The sequence below is a fragment of the Marmota flaviventris genome, chromosome 1 (genome assembly GCF_047511675.1).
Source record: "Marmota flaviventris isolate mMarFla1 chromosome 1, mMarFla1.hap1, whole genome shotgun sequence".
NCBI classification, from domain to species: domain Eukaryota; kingdom Metazoa; phylum Chordata; class Mammalia; order Rodentia; family Sciuridae; genus Marmota; species Marmota flaviventris.
In genome coordinates, this window is record NC_092498.1 from 218,196,542 (window position 1) to 218,214,410 (window position 17,869).

Sequence of the window (17,869 nt, forward strand, 5' to 3'; positions counted from 1 at the left end):
ACATGTGATGCCACCCACTAGGCAACGCGGTTACGGTGGCCCTTGCCAGAGCCAAGCCTCGGGGGCTGTGAGCCAAACCAACTTCTTTATAAAGGGCCCGACCTCGGGCGCGGCGCTGCAGCGACAGCAAACGAACAGACAAGGGATCCGGGCATCAACAGTGGTACGCGGGGCCCGCGGAGCCCGGGGCCACCCCAAACCCTGCTAGATCCTGGCAGAGAGAAGGTGCCTGGCCAGTGCGGCAAGGCCCTTTTATTGGTTCTAGACAGTTCTAGGGGGCGAGGGAGGGAGCCAAGTAGGGAAGGACGCCCCCATCCCAGAACACGGCTGCCCTCAGACCTGCCCGGGAAGAGGCCGGGAGGCCGCGGGCGCTGGGCTTGCAGGAGCTCAACCCTGGACCCTGCAGGTGGGAAGGAACCTGAGGTGCCGCAGGGCCGCTGCAGGCGGCAGAGAAACCGAGTCCCCCGCAGCCTGGCTGGCCCTCGGCCTGGGTGACGCTGCTGCTGCTGCCCGTGGCCCAGGTCGTGTGCAGCCTCCTGCCCAGACCATGAGCAGCTCCCGCCTCGGACGGCCGCACCGAGACCTGAGATGCCCTGGGCCTGGGTGGGGCTCTCAGTTGCTGCCGTCGCTGTCCCCACTGTCCCCATACGTGCCCAGCTGGCTCAGGGAGGAGGTGCCAGGCGTGCGGGGTGCAGGGTCTGCGGTCTTCTTGCTCTCCGGGGCACCTGTGGGGACAGGAGAGGCTCAGCCCCACAGTCCTGAGAGCCTGATGAGGCTCAGGGCACAGGTGGCGTGGCCCAGCCTGTGGAGGGCGCCTGGAGGGGACTCGGCCACCTGGCCTCCGGCCTGTGGCCCGCGGACACCTGCCCTGGCAGGTGAACGCACTGTTGAATGGAGACGGCTCCATGTCCAAGTTGAGCCGCTGTGACAGAGCGGGCAGGGACCGGGCCCACTGTCCACCCTGCTTCGCGGCTCCAGGTGAGGCCACCTGCGCATCTGGCTGAAGGGGCAACATGGGACTGGCCACAGTGGCTCATGGCGCCCGGACGTCCCACCAGGGAGTGCCCGCCAGCTTCCCGCCAGCCGTGCCACATTTCTGCTTGAATTTTAAAGGACAGGAAAGAGGCGGGTGGAGGGTCCCTTGGCGCAGGCCAGGTAAGCAGGCGGGAGGCCGGGGTGGGCAGCCAGGTGGCTCAGCCCGACCCGTCTCACCCACGATTCTCCACCTCAGGAGCTGATGTGGGCTGGGGGCCATGCAGCTGTGAACACCTGCCAGGGGTCCGCAGGGGACCGTGACATCTGAAGACAGGGGTGGCGGGCCACGGGGCTTATCTTATAAGCTGCTGTGTGACTTGGATCTTGTGTGTGAGGTGCAGGGAGGGAGGCCGGCCTCCCCGGGCCTGCCCAGCGCTGCAGCAGAGCCACATGCAGCCCGGGCCTTGGGCCCTGAGGGGCCACTTCCATCTGTAATTAAAGGAAAAATGAGCCCCAGCCCTTCTCCCCTGGTCCAGTAACTGGCCCCTGTGGCGGACAGGCTGTGCCCCACCCCACATGAAGCTTCTAGAACCGTAAGGGCACTGCTGCCAACCAGGGCAGCGGGAGGCACTGCGCCCAGCTCTGGGGACCTCACCTGGGCTGGGGCCCTGCCCCGTGCTCCCCGCTGCGGCCGTCTTCGTCTTCTTCACCACGACCAGGCCCGACAGCTGGGCCCTGCCCGCGCTCGCTGCCTTCCTCTTGCCCTTCGGGGCCTGTAGGGTGACCGGACTCGTGAGTGGCCTGCCCCAGTCCAGTCCCTCTCTGGGCTCCTGCCCTGCTGTCACCTGGCGAGCCGTGGCCCTAGGCTGGGTGTGGCGTCCTGCGCCTCCTCCCCTCACACCCCATTGGCACCTCGGCTTCTCGCCCACTCCTCCCTGACGCCCCTTCCCTCCTCCTGCCCTGGCGAGCTCCGACTCGTCCCCCAAGACCCGTCAAGTGTCTCTCGGAGGCCCGAGTGCCCACCGCCCTGGCTGCCTGTTAGCTGTCTGCCTGGCCCCATGGGCGGCTAGGTCCTGTCGCCACGCTTGTCCGCTGCCCCCACAGGGTTCCTGCCACTCCCTGGGCGCCAGCCACCATGTTTGAGGGTCCAGTGGAAACGGAGGCCCTGCCCAGGAGGGGGCAGGAAGGGGCTCAGCAGGACTCTTCACCCACCCCAGGGCCCTGTCCCCGTGTTTAAACAGAACTGGCAACCATGGGACTGAGGCCCTGCGGGCGGCAGCTCGGGCGGGACAGCGAGGGGTGCGGGACAGCGAGGGGTGCGGGACAGGCAGACGTCCAGCTCAGGTGTGCCCAGCACCGTCCCCAGAGGCGGGCAGCGGGCCAGCACTCCCAAAGGTGCTGGGGTCATCGGTGGTGCTGAGGGACCCTGAGGGACGAGGAGGGGCTAGCAGAGGGGAGGGGTTGCAGGAGCAGGACCCCAGGCCCTGGACGGTGGCGGTGGGTGGGCAACAGCAGGGGGCCAGCAGCGGGGGCCAGAGCTCTTTGACCTTCTGTGCTGGGCAGAACCCAGGGCCTCCTGAGTGTGAGGAGGGAGAAGCAAATGTCCGCGCAGTTGGAACCGCTGTCACCTGAGGTCTGCCCAGTGGCTAGAGCTGGACCTGGCTGCCCACAAGGCTCTGTTCTTCCCTCCTGTCCAGTTAGCGGTGCGGTCAGCCCGGTCAGCTAGCCAGCCTCCTCCCAGCCTCCCTCGCAGCTAGACTCAGCCTGGAGACCATGTTCTGGTCCAGGGGGATGTTGGGGGCCATGGTGGGCCACACCCGGGTCTGGGGGAGCCCCCATTCCCTGCTTCCCCTCAGCTGCAACGCGGTGCCACGGGCCACCTGGGTCACCTGGGCCACCTGGACAGGGACAGCCACTCCAAGAGACACTCTAGGAGCCACCGGGAGCCTGAGCCCCTGAATGGCTCAGTAGGGCCAGCAGAGCTGCCCAGAAGTCCTGACTGCCCAGGGGACTGGCTTGTGACCAGAAGCAAACCTCAGTGTCCACTCTGCCCAGCTTCCCAGGCTCAGCAGGGAGGGGACAGCAGACCCGCCACTCGTCACCCGGTTTCAGCAACAGTTGGCGCATGGCACAGGGCCTGAGGCGGCCGGAGCAGCTGCAGCGCCAGCTGCCCAGCCTTCCAGGGCCGCCCAGCTGCCCGGGCTCCCCGTCCCCGCAGCACTGCGGCAGGGGGCCCGGGGCTCACCTCGTGCAGGATGGCGGTGGGCTGGGGCCGCTGTGCGGGCCGGGGCGGGGCAGGCGCGGCCTCTTCCTCAGAGTCTGAGTCCTCCAGCAGCCGTCGCCTCCGCGCTTCCTCCAGCAAGGCCCTGTGGGAAGGCCAGGGCTGGGGGTGCTCCGCAGGGGACTCGGCCAGGACCCCCTGCCAGGGCCCTACCGTCCCTGCCGGACGGACGTTGAGGCTCACCCCCTCGCCCCGCTCCCTGAGGGGTGAGTGGCCAGGTGCCTGGACACTGAGGTCAGCGCGTCTGGGCTCCGGCCCTGGTTGGGGACTATTCGGGACTGCCTGGACACTGGCCTCAGCCCTGGACCCGCTGATGGCCACACCAACTGCCAAGGCAGGGCAGGGGGCAAATGCCAGGTAAGTAGCTGGCTGTGGCAGAGTGACCACTGCCTGCCCCTGGTGCCACCAAGCCCTGCTGTGCTCTGACCCCACCCAAGGCCCAGGGGGACAGAGACACAGCTACAGGACAGGACTGACCAGCAATGGAGCAAAGTTACAGAAGGCGCACGGTGGTCAGGGGTCAGGCACTGACCCAGGAGGCCTGCGGCTGTGACCCCAGAATTCGGCTGGGGGCTCCCCTCCCCACAGGGGTGCTGGGCCTCAACCCTGGGTGCAGTTCCTGCTCCGCGCTGCTCTCCCTGGAGCCTGGCTGCTGGGGAGCCTGAGGGGCCTGAGGGAGGACCTGGGGGGCCCAGGGCGGCCTGGGGGATGTGGGGGGCCTGGGGGGCCTTGGGGACCTGTGTGGCTCCCCAGGACAAGAAAGGGTCTCTGCCAGCCCGCAGTGACCTCTGCCCTGCCACCACAGCTCACTGTGGGGAAACCGAGCGGACTGAGTGACCCCTGGAAGACTCCCGGAGCCCTGCCTGGGCTCCCCATGCCGTCTGCAGCAGGTGGCTCTGCTCTGCGACCCGCCACCCAACACCACAGCCGAGGGTGTGGCTCGGTGGCCCAGCGCCTGCCCAGCGCCGGAGACCATCCCACAAGAAAACCAAACCCACGGCCCGGGGACAGCCGGTGCTGAGCCTGGGGACCCAGGGGACGGCGGAGCACAGTGGGCTCGAGGACCCCGAGGACAGATGCCATGAGAGACCACGAGGGACGGTGGCCCCAGGAAGGGGGGGGTGCCGGGGGCACGGGGGCGGGACACTCACGCGGTCTCCTGCTCGTCCTCCTCCTGCTGCCGCCGCCGGCGCTCCTCCTCCGACAGGCGGTGCTGCCGCAGCATGGCCTCGAAGTCCACGTGCGCCTGGCGCTGGTTGAGGTCCTTCAGCTCCTGCAGGTTCTCCAGCACCTCCATCTCCAGCTTGGAGTCCTTGGTGCGGTTCTCCAGCACCTGCGGCACCCGGCGTCAAGGCCACGCCCGCCCGGCCTGGCCACCACCCTGGGCGCCCCTCCACGCAGGAGGTCCCCTCAGGTCCATGGGAACCCCGAGGTTCGGGGAGTGACCGCCAAAGCCGGCCCCAGAGAAGCCGGGTCCAGCCTGGCACCTTCCTTGAGGGCCGTGGGTACAGGACAACCGGCACCTGCTCCAGGGTCCGGGCCGAGGTTCCCAACCTCTCCAAAGCAGCCAGGCTCAGGGACTGGGCCACCCAGGGGACTTGGCGGCCAGCACAACCGGCGGGGGACGCTGCCTGGGTGCTGCTGGCCGTGTGGCCCGCCAGGCCTGCCCTGTGGAACTGCACCCGGGTGGCCGTAAAGAACACCCACACGTTTCCCCTGGGTCCTCCCCGGAGCAGGGGCAGAACAGCCTTACGCACGAGGACCCAGAGGCCCAGAGCGCACACATGGCTTCCCAAGGTCCCAGAGCGGGAGTTCCGGTCGTTACAGCCCTGGCCTGAGTGGCCTGACGGGCTCCGGGAAGCACCTGTCCTCTGCGGACCAGCTCCTGCCCCCTCTTCTCTCCTGCTGCGTAACTTGGGGCTCCGGCAGCACTGCCTCCTGGCCTCCTGGCTGGGGGTCAGGAGTGCCCTGGTCATCTCGCGGGCCTCCCTGGCTGCCCACAGGCTGCAGGCCCAGCCCCACTGCAGGGACTCCTCCAGGATGAAGGCCCGGGGCCCCTTCCTCTTCTGGCTTTCCTGGCTCCCAGAGGCCACCTGCTTGCTTTCCCCCCTGGTGACCTCCGTGCTGCTCCGAGTTGTCTTGTCTAGACTCCATTAGAGGGGCGGGTGGCAGACCAAGTCCCCCTGGAGAGCCCCTGGGCGAGGACAGCTGTGCACAGTGACAGGCCCCAGGCCGAGGGAGGAGGCTCCTTCCCCACCACAGCCCAGGCCCCATGCGCAGGGCGTGGATCAGCAGGTGGCTCCGTCCACCACCCCGGCCCCGCCCCCGCGCAGCGCACCCACCTTCATGGGGTTGTTCAGCTCCTCGTCCTCCCTCTCCTTCTGCACCCGCTTCTCCTCCTCCTCCAGGAGTTTCTCCGCCTGGAAGTTCCGCGTGGCCCCGTGCTCCATGGTGTAGTCGGTGTTTTCAGGGTCTGTCTGGGAGGAGCAGGCAGGAGTCGGCGGCAGCCTGGGTGCCAGGGCACCAGGCGGGCAGACCAGGCTGCTCCCTGCTCACGGGCTTAACTCTTCCCCATCTGCTGCGCCCTCCCCTGACTCCGGCAAAGGCAAGGCCCTACTGAGGTGGATGGTACAAGGCGCCCATCCTCTGGAGGGGCGCAGCATGTTTCTGGGAACGGGCTGGTTTGTTTTTGTGTTCCCGTTGATAAGTATAGTTGCGACTTCTCATATGACCATTAAGGATGAAGGAAAAAATGTGACTTTCCCAATTAATGCAACTACTTCTAGAGAATAGATCTGTTTGCTCTAAACGCAGGGATTCAGCTGTGGAACGTAAACTATTAACTGTAAACTGGCTGGGCAGGTGGCGGCGGGCGACGGCGGGACTTTTCAGGAAGGCAGTGCTGTGTGGATTCTGTTCTTAGTCCACGTCCACATGGGCGTCAGTATAAAGGGTTAAGACAGGTGTCTTGTTATAAAGGGTTGAGGCCACAGTCTGTTGGTCTTTGAAAAACACATGCGTGTTTATATTCATGACCTTCAGAATTCAGGTTAAAACCCATTTTTCTCTTTTTTAGTACCAGGGATTGACCCAGGGGTGCTTGACCACTGAGCCACATCCCCAGCCCTTTTTATTTTTGATTTTGAGATAGGGTCTTGCTAAGTCGCTCAGGACAGTGGAAGAACAGGAGTCCTCCTGAGTTGCTAAGTGCACCACTGTGCCTGGCTTAAAATGTATAATTTTTAAAAAAATATTTATTTTTTAGTTGTAGTTGGACACAACACCTTTATTTCACTTATTTATTTTTATGTGGTGCTGAGGATCGAACCCAGGGTCTCGCACATGCGAGGTGAGTGCTCTACCGCTGAGCCACAACCCCAGCCCCAAAACGTATAATTTCTAAAAATGTACTTTTTGTTCATTTAAGTAAAAAAAAAAAAAATAATTGCAAAAAAACAAAGCTTACAGCAGAAACACAAACAAACAAGAACAACAAAAAGAAACCACTGCCAAACCCTCAGACACTGCAGAGTATGGAAAACAGTGTCCAAGAGTGCCCCTCGGGGCTGGGGACACAGCTCAGTGGTGGAGCGCTCGTCTCGCATGCCCAAGGCCCTGGGTTCAATCCCCAACACCACAAAAAGTTCTCCTCATCCTGTCCCCAAATCCTTAAGGTGATGACCAAAAGCAAAGTGTGTCTCTGCGGCCTGTGGAGGCCCCTCAGGTCCCCGATTCCACCTGGGCTGCCTCAGCTGCTCCGCGGTCCCCTCCCCAGGCCCTCCTGCTTCTGGGATGAACTGTAAAGGGGTTTCCCTGGGGGGGGGGAGCAGGTGCGGTGGCCGGCCCTACCTTGAAAGTGATCTCGGCCAGGCAGCGCGTGCACTTGATGTAGAACCTGAAGATGGGCAGGCCCAGGTAGACCTCGTTCTGCACCGTCTCCTTGCGAGCATTGAACTTCTTGCCCTTGTAGATGTACTCTCCGCACGTCTTACACCTGGGAGCATGGGGACTCGCACTGCGGCAGACTGCCAGCCCCCCCCTTGTGTGTGTGTGTGTGTGTGTGTGTGCAGCGAGCGCTTCAGAGGCGGGGCTCCCTCCCTCCGAGGCCCGGCCCCCCTGCCGCTCTCCTCGCCCCTGTAGCTGGACCTCTGACCTCCTTGGGGAGCACCCAGCCTGGGGAGGTCAGCCTGCCCGACCTTCCTGGAACAAGCCTGTGCTCAAAGACATCCAGGTCGCCAGGCAGAGGCTGACAGAGCTCCTGCCACCCTTCCACTACGGCCCTGGGTTCCCAGCCCCAGCACCCCCGCCTCCTTTTCTTCCTACAAGCACCTCCGTCTTGGTCCTACCTCAGGGCCTTTGCTTGCAGTTCCCACACCTGTGACACCTTCTTCCTCAGCCCTCAATTCCACTGGTGCTTCTTTTGACATTTCTCTGCTGACCCCAGTTAAGAGGCCCTCCCTCTCCTGCCTGATGAGCACGTCCACATGCGCCCTGTGCGCATCCACCCGATGACCTATCACCTCCACTTCCCGCAGACTGTGGGTCCCAGGGTTGTCCCCGGCACCTGTGTACACACTGGCGCTGACAAATGGGGCCTGATAAAGACTGCTGAAGGAGGGAGTGAGGGAACAGAGACAGAAAACGATCCAGTCCCTGACACGTGAAGACATTCTCCATCCCAGTGCCCCAAGGTGTCCTGACAGGTGTCCGGGATTCCAGGTACGCTGGAATGTGAACACTGTGCGACCCAGAGTTAACTAAATTTAGTAATTTGAAAGGGGGAGAAAGGGCAAGATCCGGGTGCTGTGGGAGGGTGATGGCTGAGCTGGTGGGTCACGGTGGGGTGAGGCCAGCCCACGACAGCTTCAGACAGACTGTGGCTCCTGCAAAGGCCCTGAGGCAGCAAAGGCCTGACTGATGGGGCCGCTGAGCTGAAGGTGCAGCCCTCTGTGTCTTCACACCTGCACTAAGGGTGGACATGGCGGATTCCGCTGGGGCTCTAAGCGGTCAGGGAGTTGAACCTCGAAAGGGCAGGGCAGGGAGGCGCTGAGAGGCTGCGGGCTCACTGGGTTGATGTCTAAGCCTGGGCTGGGGACCTGGGCTGCACCCGGGGACGGGCCAGCTCTGTGGAGGTGGTCACCCTATCCATCTTCTGTGAATGGGGTGGCCCCGCAGGACACTCACCTCATGTTGAACGGGGCCATCAACCGCACTACGTACTGCCGGTCCTTGGGGAGCTTGAGTTTGGGGATCTTTGACGGGTCGAAGTCTGGAGGGTAGTATTTCTGTGGAGAGGAAGGAAGTGTCTTTCAGACATGGAGGCAGGCCATGGGCAGAGGTAAGGGGCCTGGGAACCTCGTCAGGGCAAGAGCATCCCAGGGCTGGGGACTGGAGGGCGTCCTCCCCGGAGGGCATCCCTCACTGCCGAGGTTTATCACACCAAAGGATTCCAAGAACCATCAGCCCACGTCCTGGAGGGGAGGTCAGGTGGGTGGTGCAGACAAGTTTCCAGAACCTTCTTCAAGCAGTCACAAGATGCATGGAATACCACGATGAGTTGGGACAATATGCACAAAATGAGTCTACCAGGGAATCTCCCAGACCCACGGCTGCCCCTTCTGCCCAGCGTGTGCCAAGATTCCAGGCTCCCACAAAAGCACCGGGGTTCAGCATCAACCACATTGTTGGCACAAACAGCACAGGTACCGAGAGCCACTGTCATCAGGGAACCATCCCGAAATTCAAGCTCCCAGACACCAGCCAAGAAAAAACTGGCAAGCAGCCTCTTCTTTCTTTTTGCCTCTTCTTTCTTTTCTGGTTTCCCCCCTTTCTGCAGTGTGGGGAACGGCTCCCAGGGCCTCACACATGCTAGGCAAGACCTCTACCACTGAGGTGCACACTCCCTCCCCTCGACTTTTTATTTTGACAAGATCTTACTGAGTTGCCCAGGCTGCCCTCTAACTTGCCTTCCTCCTGCCTCAGCCTCCCAAGTTGCTGGGATCATAGGCGTGCACCACTGAACATAGCTGAAAGCAAACTTTAAAGACAGCAGCCTCATGCCTGCCCTTGTAACTGCTTTCTGCACAGGAATGGAGCTGAGAAATAGGATAGCCAGTTTGGGTTACAAAAATAACTCCACTGCACTATCAGAAAATAAGGCGCTTCCTGTGAGCACCTAGTGAACCTCAAGAACCACAGAGTGCCCTGTCTCCCTCACCTCGAGGAACCCTAGCAAAGATTCTACCAGAGAGCAAAATGTGCCTATTTTACAGAGGAGGAAACTGAACCTTCCTTGCTTCATCTACTCAGAAATCAGATATTGTTGACATAACTCTGGAGAAAACTGGTGTCTTGAAGTGTAGGTACATGGACTAACAGACTTCTAATGTCCCCTCAACAGATAGGGGGGAACTGAGGACCTGGGGATAGTCCCCCACTTGCAGAGCCAATGTGGCAAAGCCTAACCCTTCCAAGGAACAGGATTGGCTAGAGCCACCAAGAGGGGCAGGGCTCTCGCCGAACGTGGTGGTGCAGAACAGTCTCCTCCCGCGGAAATCCCAGTCTAGCGAGGGGATTGGATGATGATTGCAAGCTCCGCCCCCAGAAGGCGAGGCTTCGCGAACGCCCACCACCCAAGGACGGCGATTGGGAGGGGTTTCGGAAGCCCCTCCCCGCGGAAGGCCGTTGAAGGGGGCGAAAAAGTTCCAAAAGGAAATTACAGGAAGTCCACCTCCCCCGGAGTCCCCCGGTGTCCCGCGCCAGATGGAAAGCCCTGGTTGCCGAATACTTACGTTTAAAACTTTGCGCTCCGACATCTTTGCCGCCTTCTCGTCTCGCTAGTTCCAGACAAGGGGTTAGATTCGTTATTTATGGAGCTTCTCTGATTATGCTTGCACTTCCGCTTACGTCACTTCCTTCGGCTTCTATTACTGACGGCAACCTACACAGCTTGCCTTTCTCATTGGCTCTGACTGCAGCCTATCAAGCTTCGAGTCCTCCTATCTTCCCTCCGGAGTTCCAACTTCGGTGGCGCGAAATAAAGGTTCTGGGGTTGGTGTAGGTCTGAGAAGTTGGAGGAGGTGCTGCGCCCTCCGGACGTCGGCAGCTGCTCTGCGGTTCTGTCCCGGCGCGGCGTGGCGGGCCGGGGACGCCGCCGTTCACTCTTTGACTCGGCAAAGTGTGTAGCGTGTGTTCGGCGCCCCCGGCCGGGCGCCGGGCTCCGGCCGCGGCGCTCGTGCGGGGCCCGGTGGCTCCGCGTTCTGTGCGCTCCACGCCCGCGGCCCCCGCCCTGCGGACCCGGGTTCGGTCCCGGGGGAGTCGAGACGCGCAGGAGCAGGGTCGGCGCGGTTCTGGCCGCGGCGGGTCCATGCGAGGGCCCTCTGCGGCGGCCCCGGGTTTGGCCTCCGGGCCCTGTTCGCCGTGAGTCGCCGCCCGCCGCGGCGTGGACCGAGACCCCGCCACCGACCGCTGCCTGGCGCGGGGGAGCGACCCAGGGCGACGTTGAAGCGTGGGAGGAGCGGCCTGCGTGGCCTTGGCGAGTGACCACTTGCTGCTGGTGGTGGAGCCGCGCAGGCGACCTCTTGGTCGACGGGCCGGCGTGGAGGGGCAGGGCTGGTGCCCTCGGAGAGGCCGTGTGCCCGAATGCCCCCCCCCCCCACCCCGTTCCCGCTGCCACCGTGGCCTCTGCCTTAGAAGGGCCTTTGTGCAGCCACGTAATTCAGGGTAACTCCCCTTAATCTTCATTAATTTTTAAAAGATGTTTTTAGTTGTCAATGGACCTTAATTTTATTTACTTATATGTGGTGCTGAGAATCGGATCCAGGACCTCTCACCTGCCAGGCAAGCGCTCTGCCACCGAGCCACCGCCCAGCCCCTAAATGTCATCGACTTAATGAAAGATCTTTCATCTTAACCACACTTTTGAGTCCACGGCTGGTGTCAACCCAGAAGAACCAAAAGCACTTTCAAGTCCAAGGCTTTCTTGGTTGTGGCAGGGACCGTGTTCACAGGTCCAGAGATGAGGGCTAGGTGTCTGGAGCTCTACTCTGCCTGCCCGGGACTCGGCCTCCCCCGGTGGCACCAGGAGACCAAGACCCCGCCGCTTGGTGGCCAGGGTGTGAGGGGGAGGCTTTTAAGTTGAGATCCCGCGGAGGTCCATTGAAAATCCCATGCCCTTTCTCTGACCTTCAGGGCCTGGCTCCCTGTAGGCTCCTCAGGTTTACCCTTCCCTGGTGACTCCTGCTTCTGGGCAGCCTTAGGAGGGGAGTGGAACAAGCCCTGAACCACACGGATTCTGCCGAAGCATTCCAGGCACAAGTCTGCCCCCCACCCCTTGATGTCCCCAGGCCCTGGTCTGTGTCCAGAGCTGGCCCCCTGGGCAGGGAGACTTGCTGTGTCTGTGCCCTTCTGCATTTTTCTCATCTCGGGTTCATCTCAAGGGCAGGGCCTGGGGCTGAGTCCTCTCTGGTTCTTACCTGAGTGAACGGAGGTGCTGAGATCTGGTGTGTGAGATGGATGGAGGCCTCCCCTCAGCAGTGGGTTGGGCATCCAGGGAGGGGGCTGAGCAGGGCAGAGTGTAGCCCTCAGCTCTCACCTCAAGCTCCCCTGCCTTTGCACCTCCGCCCTGGTATGACACAGAGGTGGCCCTCGCTGGGGGCCAGAGCCAGCCATGCCTACAGGCTTCCGGGCAGCCTCTATTCATTCTGCATAGGCGCCCAGCTCTGCCCCCGCCTGGGGGGTTCTGTTCTCTGAACACAGAATGGACGGAGACGGGCTTCTGCCAACAATTCTTCTAATTAAATTATCTAATAAAAATATGTGAGGTTCACAGTTCACAGAGCCCCCCGCACTGTGGTGGGGAGAGGGCATGTCCCTGTTTCTCTGTGGGAAATGGAGGCTCAGGCAGGCAGTTACTCATCAAGGTCACCCTCTTCGGGCTGCAGTGGAGCCAGAGGTGTGCTCAGGCCAGGGGGATCCCATCCACCCTCTGGACAGTGGCAGGGAGGAGGTGTCCAAGGACCCAGTCCCTGTGGAGCCCCAGGAGGCTGCTACATGCCCAGGGTCATGGGGGGGGGCAGCAGGGAGACTCCAGTCGCTCAGCTCCCCGTAGTCCGTGACGTCCTGGGCTGCCACCTGGATGCAGTACCTGGCCTGGGGCCGCACAGCTCTGAGGGTGAAGCTAGTGGCTTCGATGGGCCCCACCTGTGAGCAGAGAGGGTCGGTGGGAGGTGGGTGGGGCCTGTGCACAGAGCCCTCCTGCAGCTGCCAGCCCTGCCCCAGGACGCTGGTCCCCATGGCCTGTCCCTCACCACGCCCTGTGTGGCCCTGGTATGTTTGGGGCCTGGTTTGTGTGTGAAGTCTGTCCCCACTGTGGGGGTCTGATGCTAAGAGGTGAGGCTTTGGAAAGGGATCAGGATTGGAGGAGGTCCTCAGGGGAGCCCCGTGGTGTATCCCTGTGGTGCTGGTGCGTCCCTGGTGACTAAGAAGAGCCAGAGGCCAGAGGAGACAAGGGCTCCCTGGCTCTGGCCACATGATGCCCTGCTGGAGCATACGCCACCCCCAGGGCAGGCCTTCCTCCTTGGGCCGCCACAGGCCTCCCTTCTCTCCCTGCAGCCTCGGGTGCTTGTCAGTGCAACAGTCCAGCTTGTTCTGTTCTCACCGGCCCCTCCGTCCTCTCTGGGACCTAGAGCTGGGCCGCAGCAGTCCCCTGTGGACCCCGCGGGCCCTGTGCATGATGCAGCCATGAGTGCCCCCGTGCTGGGACCCCATCCCAACAGTCATCCTCCCTGGGCGCTGCCAGGGCTCCAGGTGCAGATGCCCACACTGGGTGCCCCTCATCTGCACGTGGACATGGGCTGTCCCGCCTTTGGCTGTGCGTGTCACTGCTGTGACCTTGGGCACCTTCCCACTTGTTGAGTCCCTGCTTTTGGTTCTGAGTTGACACCAGCCGTGGACTTGCTGGACAGCTCCACTTACAGCCTAGTGGCCCCAAGCTGAGTGCCAGGGCCCAGGTGCCCCCAGCCTCCCGTGCCCCCCTGGTCCTCACCTGGCGGAAGCGGGAGGCTCCCTGACGCCTGTATCGGATCCAGTACTTAAGAGAGAAGACCTCGGGGAAGGGCCAGGACCGAGGGGGCTCCCAGCGCACCTGCAGCTGCCGCCCAGGGAGGGGGCTCAGGCGCACGGCCTCCGGGGGGTCCGGTTTGACTGTGGAGCAGCAGGAGGGAGGGTCAGGACGCGGCTCCATTCAGTCATTCACCCACCCAACAATGTTCCCTGAGCGCCCACCATCGTGCCAGACAGAGGACGCAGTGGAGACCCACACTGGCCGCTGCTGGGCCCTGGAGCTCACGACGTCTGGAGGAGGGGAAACAGGTGCAGGTTGCGTGGGGCAGGACGGGAGTCGCTGTGTTTCTGTGTGAGTCACAGATCCTGCACTCTCCACTGAGGAGGAGGACTCTGGCGTCCTGGCTGTCACCAAGTTATGCAGCCCCCCAGCCCTGCACCACGGGGCCGTGTCCTGTCCCTGGACTCCCCTGTCCTGCACCTTCCCTTCCTCTGGAGCCATACTGGCCTGTGTGACTGTCACTGAGCACGAGGTCCTCAGGTCCATCCACACGGCAGGGCCCTTCTCCTTCCTCTGCCCTGGCCAAGGACACTCTGGTGTGGATGGACCACTGTGCATCTGTCACCTGCAGGTGGCAGCTGGGCTGTTCCGCCTTGTCTCTGTGCCGTGGGCATTGATGGGGACCTTCCTGTGGCTGTGTTTCCACTTGCCCTGACACCCAAGAGTGGACTTGTGGGGTCTTGGGGTGGCTCCTGGTTGGACTCTGCCAGACTGTTTTACTAAACTCCACCAATTTCTAATATTAAGGGTTGAAAACATTTTTGCTTGATACGGGGACCTGCTGTGTTGCTGGACTGGCCTGAAAGTTGTGATCTGCCTGCCTCATCCTCCCCAATCACTGGAATGATGGCATGTGCCGCCTACAGTTTGTACATTTTTACCAACATACTTGAGAGGCTTCACTTGGGGTGACATCTGAGCAGAGACCTGAGGGAAGTGAAAGGAGTGGGGACAGAGAACATCTGGGGGAAGGTGCTCCAGGCACAGAAAGGCCCTGAGGCAGGTCAAGACTGGGGGGTGAGGAGCCTGGGTACCTGGAGCAGAGGGGAGGGAAGAGGGGAGGAGGGAGGCAGGGAGTGGACGGGCCCTGAGGGTCGCAGGGAGGACTTCGGCTTTGACCCGAGGGAGGTGGGAGCCCCGCAGGGCTCTGGGTGAGGAACCAGAGGCCGACGCAGGTGTTCAGGGCGCCCCCTGGTGGCTGCTGCGGGGATGACGGGCCATGGGGGCGAGGGTAGATCCAGGGGCCTGTTGGCGGGGGGGGAGGCAGGAGGGCGCCCCCGGCCCCGCCCGCACTTACTGACGTGCTCCGCCACGAAGGGCGCGAAGCCGCTGCTGGCGCCCCCGGGGTGCACGGCCGTGACGTTGAGCACGTAGGGCGACAGGGAGAACAGCTGGACGTCGGGGATGGTGCAGCCGGTGGCCTCGGGGGTCGGCTGGAGGCAGGGCCGGCTCTGCCCCTGGGCGGCCACACCGAGCCTGGACGCGGGCGGCAGCAGGTCTCAGCGTTTTCCCGGCCTCCCACCCCAGGACCCCAACGAGGGGGAGCAGGGCAGCCCTGGTCGGGTCCCGCCCTCGCTGGCTGTGTGACCCGGTGTCACAGCGCAGGGGGACCCAGAGTGTCTAACACAGCCCCGGGAGGCACCAGGGTGCTGGGTTCTAAAGAGTCCAGCGTGTGAATCCCGACATCGGGCAGGTCAGCGGGCTCCCAGCCCAGGGACCCGGAGGTTCGCAGAGCCTTCAGATTCGGGGACCCAGGATGTGGCTGCTGGAACCTTGAGCTGGCTCCGCGCCGGGGCTCCTGCAGCATCGGGCCAGGGAGGGAGCTGAACCCGCCGCCTCACTCGGGCTGGGCAAGCACCAGCCTCGGAGCCACACCCACCCCTTTTTATTTTGAGACAGGGTCGCCCTGAGTTGCCTAGGCTGGCTTTGAACTTGTGAACCTCCCCCTCAGCCTCCCGGATAACTGGGATGACGGGCGTGTGCCACTCTGCCTGGCTGTTTATATTGGTTTTACGCAGCGTCTAGAAGGTTCCAAGTGCACGGTGGCCTGTGGTGTGCGCTGTGGGCCCTCCTATGGTTTCTACTGGATGGGGCTGCGCTGGAATTCCAAAGGCTGGGATGTGAGGGTCTCCAAGGGCTCTCACAGCCAAAGGCTGGCCCCTCCCCAAGTCCTCTGTCCCCTAGAGGTCCCTTCTAGTCCCTCTGACCTGTATGTGGCAATGAAGGTTGTGGCTGTGGTGTAGTTGGGAGCTGGTGGCAGGGTCCAGGAGCAGTCCACGGCCACCGGGTACCTAGAGGCACGGCACTGCACCCGAGGCTGGCTTGAAGACACTGGGGCCACCAGAGGAAGAGAGGAGGGTGAGCTTCCTGTACACCAGAGTGGTCACAGCCCTGGGCTCACGCACCATATCCCCAGCCACACCGGGCACACAGTAGGTGCCCCATGAAGGAATGTGGAGAATGGGTACAGGGGTGACGGGTACCTGCCCCATCAGCCGCCCCACACACCGACGCAAGGCGGGCCCACCAGCCTGTTTGCAGATGGGGAGGCTGAGGGTGAAGGACGGGAGGCTCCCTGTCCACATGTGGGCGCGCTGCTCGGAGTGGACGCAGGCAGTTCCACTTCTACCTATGGTGGCCCCTTAGTGTGTGCACAGGATGGTACCGGGGCCCAAGATGCCCCTGGTAGGAAGTATCCGACCTGCCCTGTCCTGCAGACCTCAAGCCATCTCCAGGTGACTCAGGAGACCCACCCTGTCACCGTCACATGGCGGTGGCTGTGCTCTTTAGGGGAAGGTGGGCGTGCCCAGGACAGCCACAACTCTCTTCCTCATGTTTTTGATCTGCGGTGGTTGTAACCCGTGGGTGTGGGACGCGAGGACAGGGACACGGACTATCGAAGCTGCAGGCTGTGGCCGCCCCTTCCTGGCTGGCACCTGGGGATGGGTTTGACCCCTGGCTTTCTGTTTCGCTGTCCGTTCACTGTGAGGGTGACCCTGCCCCACAGCAGGCGTGTGGCCAGCCTGCGAGTGCCCAGCCTGCTCCGAGAGCCAAGGCTGAGGCGCAGCCCCTGCCCGCCCGACCCCCGGGGCCCTGCGTACCTGCCCTTCCCCCGCAGGACGAGCCCCCTGCCCAGAGGGCCAGGGCCAGGGCCAGCAGGAGGCTCAGGGTCATGGCTGCGATGACTGCGCTCTCAGGGTCTGGCGAGGGGACTGCTGAGCTTGGCTAAAGGCAGGGCACTGGGGACCCGTGGGGAAAGCCCCACCCGCCACCGAGCCTCCCTCCCGGGCTGACTCACTGGCCGGTTTGGGGGCCAGTGGAGAGATGAGCAAGGGCTGCGGAGTCCCCAGCCCCCCCACTGGCCACCGAGGGTGCAGGCTGCAGAGAGCCTGGGGGTGGGGGCAGGGAAGGGGGACCGCAAAAGGGAGAAGTGACCCGGTGGCCTTTCCCAGCACAGCGGGCTGGGCTCCGGCCCTCCTTCCCTTCCTTCCGGCTGCAGCAGGAAGCAGGGTGGGGGGGTCCCCGGGGAGGAGGACGAAGACACCCAGAAAGCAGACAGACAGACAGTTGTGGAGAGTGAGAGGTGGACAGGAAGAGGCTGAGCGGAGCGGAGATGGAGAGAGACCCGAGAGAAGGACTCAGGATGGAGACTGAGGGACAGACGGGGAGATGGAGAAGTGACAGAGAGGGCCAGGGGGAGGAGAGGTGCAGGGGGATGAGACAGAGCTGCAGGGCACATGTGCTCCCCTCAGAGCCGGTGGCCCACTCCCCGGGCCAGGGATGGCCCCCCAGCCACAGCAACCCAGGAGGCCAGGCACTGGAGAACAGCACCCCCACATTCTCCATGCTGCTGGGGTGTCCAGGGTCAGCTGAGATCATCCTGTACTGGTGCCTGCCCAGGTCACCCAAGGAAACCCCCAGGACAGGCTGGACAGCACCAGGAAATTCCCAGTCACACCCCTGCCTCCTCCCCCTTAGCTAAAAAGTGCCAAGAGCCCTCGGGGATTTCAGGGGATTTGCCAGAGGGACAGGGACAGGCTGGGGTCAGCTCCCCACCCACCCCTGAAAGTGAGATTTGTGAAGAAATGTGGCCAGGTGCGGTGACGCACACCTGTCATCCCAGCAGCTCAGGAGCCTGCAGCCGGAAGATGGCCACTTGAGGCCAGGCTGGGCAATGCAGTGAGACCCTGTCTCCAAATGAAAAGGGCAGGGGTGGCGCTCAGTGGTAGAGCTCTTGTGTAGCATGGGCCAGGCCCTGGGCTCAGTCCCAGTACAGGAAAAATAGAAGAAACTCCGAGTCTGGAGGTGTGCTCAGGGGACAAGAAAGAAAGAAAAGTGCAGTCCTTCACATTTAGGTCTTTGTTCATTGTTGGGTTTTATTCCTTTTTTGGGGGGCGGGGGGAGTGGAGGAGGTACCAGGGGCCCTCGACCCCTGGGCTAAATCCCCAGCCCTATTTTGCATTTTATTTAGAGACAGGGTCTCAGTGAGT

At 62.7% G+C, this 17,869-nt stretch overlaps 2 protein-coding genes across 4 annotated transcripts; both read right to left on the minus strand.

Annotated features, from left to right (window-relative positions):
• Positions 1-212: 212 nt before the first annotated feature.
• Yju2 (YJU2 splicing factor homolog) lies at positions 213-10,356 on the minus strand. Of its 2 annotated transcripts, none has more exons than XM_027952660.3 (8): positions 10,048-10,295; positions 8,441-8,541; positions 7,106-7,250; positions 5,599-5,733; positions 4,408-4,589; positions 3,221-3,341; positions 1,631-1,748; positions 213-725 (listed from the first exon to the last, which is right to left on the minus strand). In XM_027952660.3, exons 1-8 carry the CDS (start codon positions 10,069-10,071, stop codon positions 613-615), a joined length of 939 nt encoding a protein of 312 aa, XP_027808461.2. In that variant the 5' UTR covers positions 10,072-10,295; the 3' UTR covers positions 213-612. The 2 variants fall into 2 exon arrangements, with proteins under 2 accessions (XP_027808461.2, XP_071459915.1); XM_071603814.1 differs by lacking the exon at positions 213-725 and adding an exon at positions 732-1,464 and having other exon boundaries at positions 10,048-10,356.
• A 1,674-nt stretch (positions 10,357-12,030) lies between these two features.
• Positions 12,031-16,845, minus strand: Ebi3 (Epstein-Barr virus induced 3). Of its 2 annotated transcripts, XM_071603822.1 has the most exons (6): positions 16,481-16,845; positions 15,587-15,710; positions 14,677-14,855; positions 13,541-13,609; positions 13,302-13,459; positions 12,031-12,457 (listed from the first exon to the last, which is right to left on the minus strand). In XM_071603822.1, exons 1-6 carry the CDS (start codon positions 16,551-16,553, stop codon positions 12,179-12,181), a joined length of 882 nt encoding a protein of 293 aa, XP_071459923.1. In that variant the 5' UTR covers positions 16,554-16,845; the 3' UTR covers positions 12,031-12,178. The 2 variants fall into 2 exon arrangements, with proteins under 2 accessions (XP_071459923.1, XP_027808310.2); XM_027952509.2 differs by lacking the exon at positions 13,541-13,609.
• Positions 16,846-17,869: the final 1,024 nt, after the last annotated feature.